At 36.1% G+C, this 16,980-nt stretch overlaps 2 protein-coding genes across 5 annotated transcripts in view; both read right to left on the reverse strand.

Annotated features, from left to right (window-relative positions):
- PTPRK (protein tyrosine phosphatase receptor type K) overlaps positions 1 to 16,980 on the reverse strand; it is a 588,095-nt gene that overhangs the window by 96,654 nt on the left and 474,461 nt on the right. For all 4 annotated transcript variants that reach the window (XM_081250577.1, XM_081250575.1, XM_081250574.1 and 1 more), the window contains exons 10-12: positions 14,078 to 14,279; positions 10,258 to 10,363; positions 794 to 1,067 (exon numbers count right to left, since the gene is read on the reverse strand). In XM_081250577.1, the coding sequence (XP_081106703.1) occupies positions 794 to 1,067; positions 10,258 to 10,363; positions 14,078 to 14,279 (582 nt within the window). The remainder of the gene's footprint in view (positions 1 to 793; positions 1,068 to 10,257; positions 10,364 to 14,077; positions 14,280 to 16,980) is intronic.
- LOC308625949 (eukaryotic peptide chain release factor subunit 1-like) lies at positions 14,619 to 16,621 on the reverse strand. Its single transcript, XM_081250592.1, has one exon. The coding sequence runs from the start codon at positions 16,448 to 16,450 to the stop codon at positions 15,137 to 15,139; it is 1,314 nt and encodes a 437-aa protein (XP_081106718.1). The 5' UTR covers positions 16,451 to 16,621; the 3' UTR covers positions 14,619 to 15,136.

The following is a 16,980-nucleotide window of genomic DNA, read 5'->3' on the forward strand; positions in this document are numbered from 1 at the left end:
AAATATGTTTTAGGAAAGAAAATCTTTCAAGAGAAGAGCATGAGATATGAAAGGCCAGGTTATTTCCCCAAGTATGGAACCACTGGTAGTTTCTAGCTTCCTGTTGTGTTTCCGTCTTCAATACTCATTGGGATCCATGGCAGTGTTCAAAAACAACTGTGTCCAGAATGGGAAAAAGAAGAGAAGCCAGGGAGACGGAAAACGGACTTCTTTAACCGCACAGCATCCCACCCTCGCCAAGCTGCCTTCTGTTTCGGTTTTGTCACGATATACCACAGGTGCCCTATTACTTTGTAATCAGAGGACTGTTACTAGTTATTTACTATTTGGCTTGTAACCCCTGAAAAGTTTATAAGGGTTTATTTGCCTGCTGTGGAACACGCATTCTGTTTATCCTGCAGTAAATTCAGTCTTCTGAAGCGTGCCACTATTGAGCAAAGAAGACAAAACAATGCTCCATATTTACTGGGGCTGGAGTCCCGGTAGCAGCACACCCACCTTTTCAAATCATTTTACTCACAATTGCCCTTGTGGGCTTTCCTGAAGAGGGCTCAAGGAGAAGCAGTTACTAGGAAACAGGAATGCTGTGCGATGTAACTGGCATGGAGCCCCAGCCCTACAGTAGGCCCCAAACTGTGCATGTTGCTGGGAACAGAAACAACACACCCCCTACACACCGATTGTTTCTTACTTTTTTTTTTTTTCACCTGACAAATGTTACTGAGTATTTATAAAATTCGACAGCAGCTTTTCCTCGGGTCAGTGAAAAAGCAAAATCTTGGAGGAAGCTCACCTTCTCCACACTGCTCATAGCCTGGAAATAGATGTTGTATCCTTTGCGTGGAGCCAAAGGGGGGTTCCAAAAGCCCTGATAGGTCCTATTATCACCCACGGTGAATGGGGCAGGTTCGGGAAGATTCCCTGGGGGTAGTTCAGCAGCGAAGTAGTACGGTGAACCCCCATTCATGGCATTTTGGTATGTGACAGGAACCTGGTAGCATTCCATGGCTCTGGCTTCTCTCTTGGTTCGGTGAGGGTGCAATTCCTCCACAACAATCTGATAGGCACTTTTTGGAAAAAGAAAAAAAAAAAAAAGCACACATTTAGAGATTCTAGACAGTGAGATTTCTCAAAAAAGGAACAGGGTACTTAATGTCAACACACAACGTTTCAAAGTCTTTCAAGTCAGACTTAACCTCCTGCATTCTGGTTTTCAAGCTATTTTGCAGTAAAATAGAATTTCACATGGATTTGGCTTCCCTCTAACCCCAATGTAATTACTAAGGACTTGAAGAAAAAAAAAAAAAAGACGAATCACCACAGAACTCTACACATCTTTAAATGTTGAGAGATGAACCACCCTAATAAGGAACCTGACATTAAGCTTTTACACATCATACATTAAGTTCTTTGTCTGATATTTTAAAATGTTTAAACTTAACATTTTCCTTTGAAATCATAGTGTGGAAGGCCCAGCTCCAAGGCCCAACAGAGTGACTGCCTCAGGGTGGGGCTTGAAGCCCCAGTTTGTGGTTGTCATCGTGTTAGAGACAGAATGTGCTGACAGGCTTCTCCACCTCTTGACCTTGCCATGGCATCAACTTCGGCTCAGAGCTATGCAGATCTAAAGCACAAGTGACACACTGCAATACGGGCACAGATGGACAGAAATCTGTCCTCGCCACCGAAATAGACTGCCTCCTTCTGCTAGAGTTGTTAATAATAAAATGTTACAAATTGTAGGAACAGATGGCATTTGGCCTATTAAACCTCAAACTTAAACCTTCTAATACCTTTCTTAAAAGTCTTAAAACTTTTCTCTAATAGCTTATCTTTTATAGAGGAAAGGAGAGAGAAAATAATGCAACTTTAAAATAAAGATCTGCCTCATCACTAATTAAAATTTTAATCAATTTCTGCAACTAGTATATTAATAATTTTCTTTGTAGGACATTCTTCAGGCAAACTGTTTATAGGTAATGTACACCTGAGAAAATTGACATTATCAATATATTTTTATATATTACATATATTACATATATATAATGAATTTAAAAGAAATATATTTTTAAATTCCTGACAATTATGAGAGAATGCACTATGGTCACATATAAATTAAATATAAATAAGCTGTGTGTAGGGATGTGTGTTTGAATCTTGAATTTCCAGGCAAATATGCTCATTCTATATAGAGAAACCAGTTGCTATTCAAGGGATCTCCAGCAGCAATAGAATATTTTCATTAATGAACTTCCAAAAAATAAAGAAAGGCGAGAGAGAGATAAAATTTGCATCGAAGGCAATTAAACATTAAATTTTATGCCAGTTTAGAATCTAGTATAAAACTCTAATTTAATATAAACTCTGTTATACCTAGAAACAGAAAACTTAACATAGATTAAGAGAAAGGAGCTTTATAAATTAAAGATTTTCTTTTCTTCCTAATTATTCAAGTTCCCATTTTCCATTAAAATAATGCTAAGACATTGGCAGGTTGGTATCCATCTCCTTTCCTTTAGAAATAGGACAGAAATTGTACTAATGTCAGAAATTGAGATTTGGGCAAGTAACTAAGGAAGAATTCTATGTTATTTGAAATTATATGTACTGTATCATTCTCTATACCTCTGCCAAGTTGGGTCTCTAAGCTCCAGGGAACACTATTGACAAGATACATGCTCTCTGAGGGGTCTGTGGAGCAGGCACTTGTCACTTTTAAAATACAGGAAATACATAAGCATAGCCCTTGGAGAGAAAAAAAAAAAAAAATGAGAGAGATCATAGCTGACATATGGTATGTTAGGCAAACCTAGTCTTTTCTTTTTCTGTTTATTTTTAATTTAGAATCTATATCTGTATGTTATACATCTGTGTTTCCTGTGGATACATACATATGTGTAGATAAACTCTCACATGCACACTCCTCAAATAAATCTAACCTTATATTCTTGCGCTAATGGGCAATAATGATAATTACCCATCCTTGTTAATCATTTAACCTAATCTTTAAAAATAAATTCCTTGTTAATTAGTCCATACCTCTAGAAAGCTCCAGAACATCTGGTGAACATTCAGTCTTAACTAATTCTATTAAAATGACATAGGTTGTACATTCCAAATTAAGGAACTTCATACAAGACAGCTTGTCTCTTCAGATCTATTAAGAAAAAAAGCAAACTGCCGATGTTGGAGGGGAGTAAAGGAAGAAAAGGTACGATCTGCTCTTTGGGAAAGGTCTCATCGAACTTGAGATGGAGCCCCAAACTAAAAGTTATAAAGTTCTTTTTAAAATAAATAATCTTACCTTCATTGTTCAATTTGTCTGAGTAGGTTGTTCTTTACCACATATTCCGCATTTTTCTAAAGTTGTTTTTTCCCTGCTACTTTCTTATTTATCAATACAAATTAATTAAAGGACAGAAAATAAGGAATGGGAAATCAAATTAGAAGTGATTTGACCGATTACATGTAATGGGTCTGTGCTCTTCCATCCTTGTGGGGTCTAATTACCTAATGGTACTTAACTCTAGCAAGATCTAAATATTATTTGAGCTTAGTACTCTGGAAAATTTAAATATTCCAAAGCCACCGGATAGGTTTATTCACTCTACCTATATTTCATGTTTCCCCATTCCTTTTAATTAATTTTAAAAATATTTCTACAATTAAGTTAAAATCAATATACTGGCATCATGAATCTTTACTTAACACTCAAAATATGATTTATGTTAAAAAACTAAAAATGATTTCACTATACTGTAATTTAATTTGATTAAACATTGGTAGGTAGTCATTTTTAGTTTTTTAGGAGGCCAAATAATGACTTCTCATCATACAACTTCCCTTCAGTTATAAGACTGTAAAAAAAATATACACAGGGATTTTACCATTAGCTCAAAGCAATTATATGATAGACATGGTAGATATTCTTCCTTATTTAATGTTTTAAAATGTTGGAGAGGGGCTTCCCTGGTGGCGCAGTCGTTGAGAGTCCACCTGCCGATGCAGGGGAATCGGGTTCGTGCCCCGGTCTGGGAAGATCCCACATGCCGTGGAGCAGCTGGGCCCGTGAGCCATGGCCACTGGGCCTGTGCGTCCGGAGCCTGTGCTCCGCAATGGGAGAGGCCACAACAGTGAGAGGCCCACATACCGCAAAAAAAAAAAAAAAAAAAAAAAAAAAATGTTGGAGATGAACTCAAAGTCACCTATAACAACCTACAATGGATTTTTTTTTAACCCATTAGAAAGTATACCCTCTGTGATTCTGGTTTAAGTTTTAGCTTGTACAACTTCTAGGTGATATCAAATAACAAATTATACAATTGTATACTTCCTCATTTTTTATCTAAAATGTCTGCTTAAAGCTTCAGGAGAAATTCTCTAGCTCCACTCCAATGTTTTACAGTTCCTCTCATCAATGGACTTCCCAAGATCTCATAACCACCATTGTTCCTACTGACTGCCCCAACGCCAACATTTTGATAATGCACAGAAGTAAAGGTTTAATGACCATTTTGGTGCACATCACTTTTCCTGCTCTCCATTTCTTCATTCCTTAAACATATAATCCAGATCACAACTTTCCTATTTCTGTAAGAGGAACTACTAGTTTCTGAATCAACAAAGCTCAAAATGCTTGCATTAACTTTAACCAATTTTATTTTTAATCATGTTCTAGCTCCCTTGCAATATACCATTTCTTTTTATCCCCATTGCTTCCATCATTAGGGAGGTATTTATAACTTTATGTTCATATTACTGGTCTAGTTTTCTTGCCTTCATCTTCTCCTTCAGGTAATCTAGGCACACACCTACCTAGCCATACATTCTGTCAAATATCTTTTAAGCATTCTTTGTACGCCATGAACTGTTCACGGAGAAGGCAAAAGAGAATCATTTTGAACACTGCTGATATTTTCCTAAAATACCACTTTGGACATTAACTACTCTTCTCCAACATTCAGCTTTGTCAAAATTATGTGATGCTCTCCGATTATCAAAATCTATTCTCACTACACTGGGGTTAATATCTTACCACATCCTGGTATCTCCATCTTGCTCTCACTACCTCCTAATGTATATCATCCATCTCAAACTTGTATGACCATTGTTACCTAAACATACCAAATATACTGTCAAAGAGTTTCCTCCTTTCCTAGCTTTTCTACTTCTGATATAAAGCCTTCTCTAACTAGTTCACTCAGTAATTACTCTGTCTCCTAAAGCCAATGGAAGTAATTCTTGAGGTAGAGGTAACGAAAGGGTGAACTATGGGTAGAACTCAGTCATGTGGGATGTCTTTTCAATTTAGTCTTTAATCCACCCACAAATGATAACGCCACAGATGCATTGATAGGTACCATCAGTAGTATCCCTCAGGAATTCTGGGGTTGAGAAAAGGCCAAGAACCACTGTCTTATAATATTTATTGCTTTTATCACTACCATGCTACATTACAAATACTATCTGGTATTATACTATTATAATAGTATCCATGCACCATTTTAAGTGCTGAGGTTACAATAATGAACATAGTAGTAAAAGTCTCTCCTCTCATGAAGCTTACATTTTACTAGGGAAATATAAAAAAATAAAAATAAAATTTTAAAAAGCTACACATATGTTGAAGAAGGGATAAAAACAATAAAGTAAAATAAATCAAGATGGGGCATAGGGAACGACAGGATGAAGAGTTCTATTTTATAAGCAGTGGGCAAGAAAGACCTATGTGCCCTTTAAGCAGAAACCTGAAGGAAGAGAAAGCTTCAGCTTTGTGGGTGCTTGTATTAGTTATCTCCTGCTGCATAACAAGTTATCCCCAAACTCTATGGCTCAAAACAACAGGCATTTATTATCCCACAGTTTCTAGGGATCAGGAACTTGGGAGTGGTTCAGCTAGAGGTTCTGGCTCAGAGTTTCTCAAGGTCGCAAAAGTTGTTGGCTGGGCTGAAGTCCTCTAAAGGCTGGAAAGAAGATTTAACACAAAGGGCACACCTCCTCACGGTTTCTATTAGAAAAAAAAAAATTCTACCTACTATGATTCTATAGAATAAACATTAAATTAAAATAACATCTATTTGATTTTACTTGGACCACATGAGCTGTGTGCCCATAAAATGGGGCAAAAGGATTATTTCCATCTTTGTTTAAATTTCAAAGGACTTTTATCTGGAATTCAAGTAAGTTCTGTGTCATGATAGTGGCAAGAAAAATCAGATGCAACTATTTGATCTCTTTAAAATTCTCGGATGTAATGAAATATTCTGCAGGTCTATGAGGACGGTAGTCTTAATGTTTCAAGCTGTGTATATGTGACCAACTGACTCAGGCAATAGCTCCAACATACAAGGTTTGAACTCCAACTAAACTGAGTTCTATATTCTGATCCGTATTTCTGTTAAGCTAACACTGAGCATCAGACAATTTCTTTTCCTAATGTAACTGTGGAAGAAATGATAGTTTTGATGGCATTTCATTACTATATCCTAGTTACCTATCTAAAAATACATGGTACTTAATATTTTAAAATGCAAGTTTAGGTTTTACGTACAAAATAAACATTTAGTTATACCCTAGAATAGATAGCTTCCTGCCAGCTTAAAATAGGTAGAGCTTAAATTTGGAAAATGCTGTGATAAAACACACATTCATTATTACACCTTACAATAAACTGAGTTCACCAATGAGGAATTCTTCTCTGTGTTTTAGCAAAATTCTGCTGCTATTTTCATTATTTGAAAACACAGCTACATTGGGTCAATCTTTTAATAAATGGGACATTCTACACATTCTAATTTATAATTATACCTACTCAGGTTAGAATTTGAGTTCATTTAAGAAGAATATAAAATGTTTCAGAAAAAAATAAATTATGCATTCTAGGGAACTGATTCCAAATGTGGGTAATATTCATTTTGAATCATAGTAATGATTGTCAAGTGATGACAGTTTTAAGGCTAGATCTCAAAAAGTTGGTAAGGAGATTCAAAGGTCTAGTTAAGTCAACTTTCAACCTTTAGAATGATTATATATTCAAAAATTAATTTTGTCAAAGAACCACACTTGCCAGAACTACATTGCACAAGTTTTACATTAGCATATGGACACCATCTTAATGAATGCTCTGTTATCACTTCTAGAATAAAAGCTACCATCATCTCTCATCCATAGTCTCCATTCTATCACTCCTCTCACCAAACTTTATACACCCTACCACTGTAAAACCTTATATGGGAGGCATAGCCTCACCTGCATTTCCATTGCTTTCATTGTAGTGTGGTCCAGTAGCTCTTCTCATTGAGACCATTGTGCCTTCAGGTCTGGTTTACCCTCAGTTCATTCTCCATGTTTCTACTCAGAGTGATCTTTCTAAGAATATACAATTGCTCAAGATAGTTTCCACTTAAAATCCTTCTGTGGCCACCTTCAGTTTTTAGATGGACATTAAATAGCCTCTTGCTAGGGCTCTTGCTTTTTTCTCCAATCTCAGCTGTTACTTCTCCCACACACCCTTCCTTCTCAATGACCTGAACTACTTGCTGTTCTATCAATAGAACATGCTACGCTATGTCATATATCCAGTCTTTCTCTTTGTGGTCATTTGGAAAGCCCATTGCCCCTTTTCTTCTGAGCAACCTCTCTCTCCTCTCCTCAAAGTGACCCTTGGCTAATCTCATTTCTACTTCTCCTTCAAAACTCAGTTCTAGTACCAGATTTTTTAGCTGCTGTCACTTCACTTATCATACTGCATTGTTACCATTCATTTATGAGTCTTCCACCTCCACTTGAGGGTACATACTACATTTCCTTTCATGATTTCTATTCTAAGTATCCATCTCAGCTTCTGGCACATACTGAATGCTATTGAATCAATAAATTTATATGGAAACCATTGGTAATTTTAGCTTTCTTGATACAACTAAACTAAACTAAATGTACAAACTGTGTGTAACAAGGATTTCCTATGCGCTATAACAGAGGCTTTGGAAATTGGAGTTTGTTTGACATTAGGAAGACCAGAGGAGAAAGATTTATATTTTCACTGGAGTTGGAACAAACTGATGGTAAAATGCAGTCTGGCAGAGGCTAGTAGTACTGTAAAGTAGGGAAAGATAGAACCTAGTATTTAGGGCCTGTGAGAGCAGACAAAGCTAACAAATGGATACTCTAAGGAGGTTTAGCTAGGTGGTAAACAGGTCTGGCTTTTATCCAGAGGGGAGGTGATGGGCCACAGACAAAGTGGAATGGCAACAAGCATTAGCAGAAAAGAGATTCTGATAGACTGACATAAATAAAAAAGAAATTGGGTAGAAAGTCAAATATTTTCAAGAATCTGAAGGAAGTGATGAGGATCCAATCAAAGATTTGAAGTACCATAAATACAGTGATATGAAAATGGATTACATCAAATTGGGTTCTCATTTTCAAAGAAATTCAAGCATTGGACAAGATGAGCCTCAAGATCAGGCTCCAGTTACTGGTAGCAGTGTTGAAGGTAGAGATGTGGTCAGAGGAAGGAAGACAAGATTACCCGACTGGATGAGTCAAACAAGCAAAGGAGGCAGGGCTCATCTGAAGCCTAATACTTGACTAGACCAGTCTGGTCCTGCCACCAGGCCCCACCTATGGGTGATCCCAGGTAGCTGGGTAAGTCAGTTGGAAAACATTTTTCCTTGATAGTAACATTCTTTTAAAAAACTTCTTATTTTAAAAAGTATTTAATTATTTCTTCCTGTAGTATTCCTGGAAATTAGAAATTTTGTGGTAAGTAAATGTAAATAAAGTCAAAGAAAGACTTTTGACTTAAAAACATGTTATCGATAATATACTCACTAATACAATAAAGTTTGTGAACACCAACTATGAGCAAAGGATTTACAAGGCTACCAACCCCTCTGATCATCCATGACAAATCTGGGCAAAGGTTTGTGTTTTGTTGTGATCATTTTATCTTTGATTTACAATGCTTAGCACAGTGTCTGGCACAAAATACATGGTCAGTTAATGTTTGTGTAATAATTTGATTAAATTAATAAAGAGGGTAATTTACATTATGTAGCACTATTGTGCAATAATAATAATGTACTGTGTGTGCAGCTTACATTAAGTAAAGCTGAGTTCACTCAAATATCTAACTCTTAAAAGATAATTGCAAGTACCTGGTAGCTCATTAAACAGTAGCAGAACTGAACAACTATAAAGTAAATTTTATCACAGGTAGGAACATGTGAATGACTCTGATTACTGGTCAATAGTAAATGATGTTGAATGCAGGCATTTTCTCATTCTCCTTTGGATCAGCAATGAGACTCACAGATCACTCATTCATGAATAGCAGTATGGACTTTGCATTTTCACATAGCCAGTGTTTCACAAGTGTTTATATTACAAATGTATCCAATCATCTCTTTTTCTCTGGTGTGGTATTACCATGATTTTCAGCCAGACATGAGGTAAGAGTCTCCTTCATGGACTCAGGTTCTTTTATCAATTTTTTTTTAAATTAACAAAAATATTTCTTCCTTTCCAATGATATAGGATTATTTAAATAGTTAATATGTGCTCATAAGGTCAAATGTATTCATTTTACACATAGAACAAAGATTAATTTTATTTTTTAATGAATATATAAACAACTTGATATAACTCAATTATGAAATACCTGTACTAATTTCTGTTCCTTGATTTATTTCTCAACAGAAGTATGAAAACAAAAGTATCCACAAAATCTACAAGTTTCAAATGGAAACTTCCCTAAGTTGACAATCTGTCTAATTACAAACACACAGGAATTAAAATTGTTAGAATGATTTGACTCAATCCCTGAAAATAACATGGCTCATAATTTCTGCAAGATGAGGATAAGGTGGGAGATTTTAATACTGGATAGATAAAGTAAATGGCAAACTGAATTTTAATATTTACTATGGAATTCCCAATAAGCAACAATTTAGGAATTAAAGGTCACATAGGCTGCATTCATTTTAACTATTCTCCTTTTATTTCCTCAAAGCTTCCTATTTTTCAATCACTCATGAAATTATTCATAACAGATTTAATGCAATGGACAGGAGTTATTTTCTCATTCTATACCTGACAAATACCTTCAAATCTTGTACACCATAGATGCCAACAGAGGAAGGGAAATGAAATGGGACTTGAAAAAATAAAATCAAAGAGCAAAGCTGTTAAATGAAACAGCACAGAGAAGTGAATGGTTCAGTTCATGAATATCTCAAAATCCCCTCCCCCTCTTACCTGATAGGTGCACCTTTAGCCTGTGCTGGTCTCAACAATACAGTTATTGTGGTGGCAGTTTCATTGAGAGAGGCATCAACTCCTTCATAGTCAGGTAAAGTTGGAGCTGATAAATGATTAATGAGGAAAAAAAAGTTTCAGTCAATGAACAGAAATATATCATAGTTCAAGATAAATAAATGATCCCAACTAAGGGAAAAATCAATACTTAATATCTAATCTGTACCTTAACATATGCCACTGAATGTGAACTCCAGGAACCTAAAGCAGCAGAAGATATGAAGCAAAGATTTGTTGTTGAAATTTAAATTATAATCTGGCAACTTGTGACACACACTCCAAACATTTTGTGAAGATGTTTTAGCTTTTAGTGTCCTGAGATTGTGAAATCAGCATTGATGGGATGGGAGGAAGGTGTTAACAGCATAGGCCTGGCTGCACCTGGAGATGTGGAGAGAGAAATGACAGGAACCTAGGTAAAGGGCTGCCTGGGAGAGGTGGTGCTGCTTATGACCTAATGGTTGTGGAATGACCCAGCATTAGCTTGGACTGCTTTCACCACTGTGGTCACAATAGAAACATATCTAGGAAGTATGTTGAATGGGAATGGGAACTTTAGCTGTTATTTACCATGAACTAGTGGATTAGTTGCCACATTCTTGAAAAGAAGAAACAAAATTTTTCAAAATATTTGACAGTGCTTGGAGGTGAGAGGGCTTCCTAATCTTGAACTGGGTGAATAACCTCAAATGGCTTTTGATTCTTTCCATACAGAAAGATGTTTAAGGGAGTATATGAACAGTGAACTGTGTGCATTAACAGAAAAACTGAGAACAAATAGTATTTAATAAAAATTTTAGAGTATTTCATTCATTCATTCAACATTTACTGAATATTTATTATGTGTCAAATTTTATGAGATGTGCTATAAATATAAAAGCAAATGAAGTGTGGTTTCTGACACTTATAGAATTAAAAGTAGGGATTCACATTTATCAAGAGTGAGAGTCTTATAAAAATCAAAAAAATTATAGCAAAATTTAGGTCACCAAAAGAGGGGACAGTTAATTAGCCAACACAGTGGTTCTCAAACTAGGGAGATCAGAAGCACCTGGAGGGCTTCTTAAAACACAGATCGCTGCCCCTCTCCTCTACAGTTTCTGATTCAGTAGGTCTGGGGAGGGGCCTGATAATGTACATTTCCAGGATATTTCCACGTGATCTGGATGCTGGGGGACCACAGCTGTCTAAACTAGTTGATGCTGGGGGACCACACTTGTCTAAACTAGTGTCAGGGATTAGGAAGATGAAACAGAAGACTTTCACTGTTTAGGCAGTGCTTGAGCTGAATGTTAAAAGAAGAGTAGGGGCTTCCCTGGTGGCGCACTGGTTGAAAGTCCGCCTGCCGATGCAGGGGACATGGATTTGTGCCCCGGTCCGGGAATATCCCACATGCTGCGGAGTGGCTGGGCCCGCGAGCCATGGCCGCTGAGCCTGCGCATCCGGAGCCTGTGCTCCGCAATGGGAGAGGCCACGACAGTGAGAGGCCCGCGTACCGCAAAAAAAAAAAAAAAAAAAAAAAAGAAAAACTCATCAGAAAGAGAATGCATGGAATAATATTCCAGAGAGAGGAAACAGAATATCTGAAGATCTCATCACGTGAAAGGACACAGAGTGTTCTAACAGCTACAATTAGTTTGCTATGCCTGGAACTTTGGATTCATGGGTAGGAGTGGAGGATGGGAGGGGCCATAAAATGAAGGGCCACAAATGCCAATCATGCAAGGATGTTTGGGCTTTATCATATTGGATATAATATACTTGATTTTGAAAAAAATTAAGGAAGAAATATATGTTGTACAAAGATGAATAGAAAAAAACACTGGAGCAAGGCAAGTCTAAAGGCAAGGATGCTGCTTCGAAAGATATGTCAATGATCTGCTTAAAATATGATCCAGATGGAAAGAAAGAAACAGTTTAGAAAGAGGCAAATTATCTGAGAGTTATTTACAAGTAGAATCAACAGATACTATATAGGCATAATATGTATATGAGTATTATTTTATGTGGGTGTATAACATATCATATGTGTATTATACATACACACACACACACATACATATAAACAATACTGCCAAGCATCATGCCTTCAATAACTTGATTTCACTTTAAGATGCTTTTAAAATGCTGAAGGATAGAATTACTGGACTCAAGGGATAAATAACAATAAATTACCTTAAAAGTTCAAGTGAGTCTGAGAACCACACTAACCATAAATTTCATTAGCCTTGGCTTGATTACTATGTGTTCCCAAGATACAGTGACTGCAACCAAGTTTTAAAGTTCAAATCAAGTATCCATGTACATAGGTTGCTTCAAGTGAAACTGTAGTTAAATAACAAAGAAAATGCTAGGTGGGTGTTCTGGTCTTTATAAGTTTTTTACTCAAAAAAAAAATTGTGTCTGAACCACAATAAATTTTGGCTCTCAATAATGTTCATTTGTTCAATATTCTCAGTTTTATAAAGTTTATGTAAATTTTGTACATATCACTGTTGAAGGATCTTATTTATAGCACTATTGCTAATTCTAAAGGGTAGGAAATATGTTTTACTATATCATTGTGTCACCAAGTCATATTTTCTAGTAAAATAATTTCAATAAATATTTAAATTGATGATTTAGAATTGTTCCATCAAGAAAAGAATTGGCAATTTTAATACCTTGCTGTTTTCTAACATAATGAATACTATTTTAAAATTCTTTTTTATTAGACTATTAAGATATATCAAATGCTATGCAAAAGGAACCATAACTCATATTGGAATAATTTTTTCCATGACATAAATTTTTAAAGTTTTATATTATATTAGAAATTTCCAAATAAAATTTTAGACTTAAAAAAAGTTAGAGAGTATGTGGTTTCTTTCTGATTCAAATTATATAATTTCAGAAGAATGGTAGAGATTTTTTAATGATGTATTATGATACACCACCAATATATGCTATGTAGAACTATAATAAAAATGAACATGAAGGAACAAAAAGAATTTACAAATTCAAAACTAGTATTTTAATATATTAAGTGGTTGACCCTTTAAAACATTTATTTTTCAAATTTAACTTTTCAGTTACATAAGTAACATATATCCATTTTAGTAATCTTAAATAAATAAGATAAAATATTAATACACATACACTGGGGTAGATATAGGGCATATTGCAAAGCTAATTCCTAGCAAACTGGGAAATTGTGAACATAACATAATCTGAAATTTAATTGTATTTGTTAATCAACCTAAAATTCTCCTGCACATTACCATTCTGACATTTAGTTGAATTTATGTGAGATCTCGAAGAGAAAGAAAAGTTCATATTTGTTTGTCATAAAATTATCAGAATGTCAGGGAAAAATGGAAGAGAGACAAAGTATGTAGTACTGCAAAGATCTTCTACCATGCTTTTGATAAAATCCATTTACAGTAAAGATCAGATACCATAATAATTACCAACTCCTCAAACGTATAACAGGTTTTTAATATGAACTTTCATAATGAACTTTTAAAAATTTCTAATTAAGATATAATATAGTCTTTAAAAACCTTTGTCAATTAAAAAATGACAGAGATTTTGAGATCTTGGGGGTTTGGACATATAACAAATGATAATCTGTATTCAGATAATTCTTTAAAGTGCCTTTAATCATGACTATTTATATTAAAGATTCAATAAATGAGGTGAATTACACCCAGTGTATATGTGATTCTCTAGGACATGCTATTACAAACCAATTCTGTTTGCCCTGTATTCATTTGCATACCTGAGATATTGGTGGTCACATTGATGGCTGTGGCTGGCCCAAAGCCTTTGACTGTGCTGGCTCTTATGAAAAACTGGTAGGTGGTTCCAGGATGGAGATGCATGAAGACATGGTGTGTACTGTTCCATAAATTTGATACAGTCTGGGGAGGTCCAGCCACTGGAACTGCAGGATCAAATGATCTTATGCTGCTGTAACTGACCTGTTTTAAGAAATATATTTCCTATTACATATCCAATATAAGTCATAATACATTCTAAATAAACCCCCTTTGAGTAAGATAGAGTTCAAGGGCATCTGTGTGGAATGAATCACATTTTTTTCACTTCTTTTCCTTCTCTTTTTGATATGGGTATTTCACTGTCATTCTGTATCTATTGTCTGTCTGGCTGTTTCTCTATTTATTTATCTATTCATCCACAGATAAACCTAGAGTTATCTGACTGGATCAATATACATCTATTTTCTTCCATCAAAAGATAAATGAATATACTTAAATATGAATATATATCTATATATAATCTTTTTTTTTTTTTAATGGTTCCAACATTTCACCACATATATTTCTTCTTATGCAGTCTAAGCTGAGAATGCCATGTAAATGGGTCACTGCGAAATGCAGCAATTTAATTTTTCTCCAATCAAAATAAGAAACAAACCAGTATGATCTCATTTCTATTAACTTTTGAAGGTTTACAGCAGTTAAAGTATTTTGCTTCTATGTATGAAGGTTAAAAAAATCTTTTTTTTCCATAAAATACAAGAGCAACCAATTTCACCATCAAGTAAAAGTAAAAACTGGGATTCTTTTTTAAATTAGTCCGAAGTGGCATTTAGGAACTTAGTTGTAGGCTGCTGCGCTGACACCATGACAAACCAAAGTGTAGGGTTGGGTCTGGTTTTTGTTTCGGTTTTCTTTTCAATATCCAATGCTCATGGACTAAGTTCTGGAAATGTTCCAATTGTAAGGCAGGGATCTGTTTGGATTCCACCACGGGTATGCTCCTTGGGTTGGATGCTGGAGGGTGAGGCACGTTTTGCCGGACCCATGTCGACTACCTAGTAGTCATCAAGGTCAAAAAATTCATCATCTCCTCCTTGGTATTCCATTCCCTGGAAATCTACTCGGTACCACAAGATACCTCCAATTCCACCAAATCCTTTCACAAACTGGGATCCTTCTTGTGACTTATCTGTGACAATTTCCAATGTAGCTCCAAATTTTTTATAGTTGTTAGCAAACCACTCCAGCAGGGGCATGCTCTCAATCAGTTCATGTTCTTGTCCTGTCTCTTTGTCTGTAAAATGAGATTTATCCTTCTCTTGTTCTGGAGTTAGGTAGAGAATTTTCTCCTCTTCTGTGCCTTGGCAATGAAGAACATATCTCATTATATCCAGATTTTCATAGACTATTAGAATCTCTACAGCTCCCATTTCTAAAGCCTTTAGTGTATCTTCAACTCCAAAACAGTACTTGCCCGTGTCCTGGCTGATTTCATCAAAGTATCGCCTTATTAACTTCTTCTCTTGAATGAACTTCACGTTGGAGAGGACTTCAGTAGATAACTCAATAGCTTGGTTGAATCCATTTTCACCACCATAAGATATATCAACTAATTTTAAAACTTTTGATTGCAACCTCTGATCAAACATATCAGATTGACTTAGTTCAGTTTTAAAGTCAGCTGATCCAGCTAAAACAAGACCAGCCACATTCACTTTGTCCCCAGAAATAAACAGCTGCACAGCAGTCTCAGCTACTTTCCGAACATAGTTATGTCGCTTTTCCATTCTTAAACGGGCAAAACGCAAGGCTGACTGACCTCCTCTACCATGTTTCTTTGGGAGATCCACGGTGAATTTGTGCAGAACTTCTCTTGTATTTCCTTGGAGTGTGCCAAAAAGTGCACCACTACCATCTATTACAATGAAGCCAAACTTGCTATCATCTGTAAGTAGTGCTGTAAGAGCCTCTGTATGGAATTTGTTGTCACACAAATACAATGAAGTATTAATTGGTTTAAAAGGTTCAAAGTCAATGTTGACTTTCTTTTCTTTTCCTTCTTCTGTTACAATTGTACCACAGTAAACAACCAGGCCATTTGGAGGTACTTTGTTATAAAGTTTGAGTCTTTGTTGTACAGATGTAATGGCTCCCAGGACTGAAAGGCGGTTTACTCGTGACTTAATGTTAGATGCAGTTCCAAACTCATCTGCTAACATTTTTGCCACTCGTGAAATCTGATCTTTGGGAGGAATGATCAATGATATCATGCTTGTGCCATTGCCGCGGGCCGCCTCCAAGCTCTTAATGAGCTTTTTTATCTTCCATATCTCCACGTTCCTGTCGGCAGCACTGGGGTCGTCCGCCATCTTCTCGCCTCCTCCTCCCTAAGGGCCCAGTCCTGGGCGGCAGCGGCTGCTCCTCCCCGGCGGCGGCTCCGCGGCGGCGGCTCTGACGTAGGACACCGGCTCCCTCTTTCCAGGCAGCTGCATGTGTTGCAATCCGCTCACATGGGGCCTGTGACATCACTTCCTCCGCCAGGGGCTGTATATATAATCTTATGGACATATATAATATAATGCATATGAAACCCAGAAAGTCCCACCAAAACTGCATCAAGAAGGAAAAGATAATTTGAACAGACCAATCACTAGAAGTGAAATAGAATAGTGTAATAAACTCTCTGCAAACAAAACTCCCCATTCCTGTGATGTACTCTGTTGCCACTAGAAAGTAAGTATTTTATGCTATAATCAACACGGATTACACAGGAACAGAACTACACATTTGTGCAATTAAAATGATGCTTTCTTTTCTTCTTTTCAGGTCCTCATATTTAAAAATAAGATAATGATTTATATTCAAAGTTGAGATGAAGCTCTGTAATAGTCAAGTTTAT

Source organism: Mesoplodon bidens, assembly GCF_964165515.1.
Source record: "Mesoplodon bidens genome assembly, chromosome: 12".
NCBI classification, from domain to species: Eukaryota; Metazoa; Chordata; class Mammalia; order Artiodactyla; family Ziphiidae; genus Mesoplodon; species Mesoplodon bidens.

Coding starts and splice junctions, on each gene's coding strand:
- LOC308625949 (XM_081250592.1), bottom strand. CDS start 16,450: ATGGCGGACGACCCCAGTGCTGCCGACAGGAACGTGGAGATATGGAAG.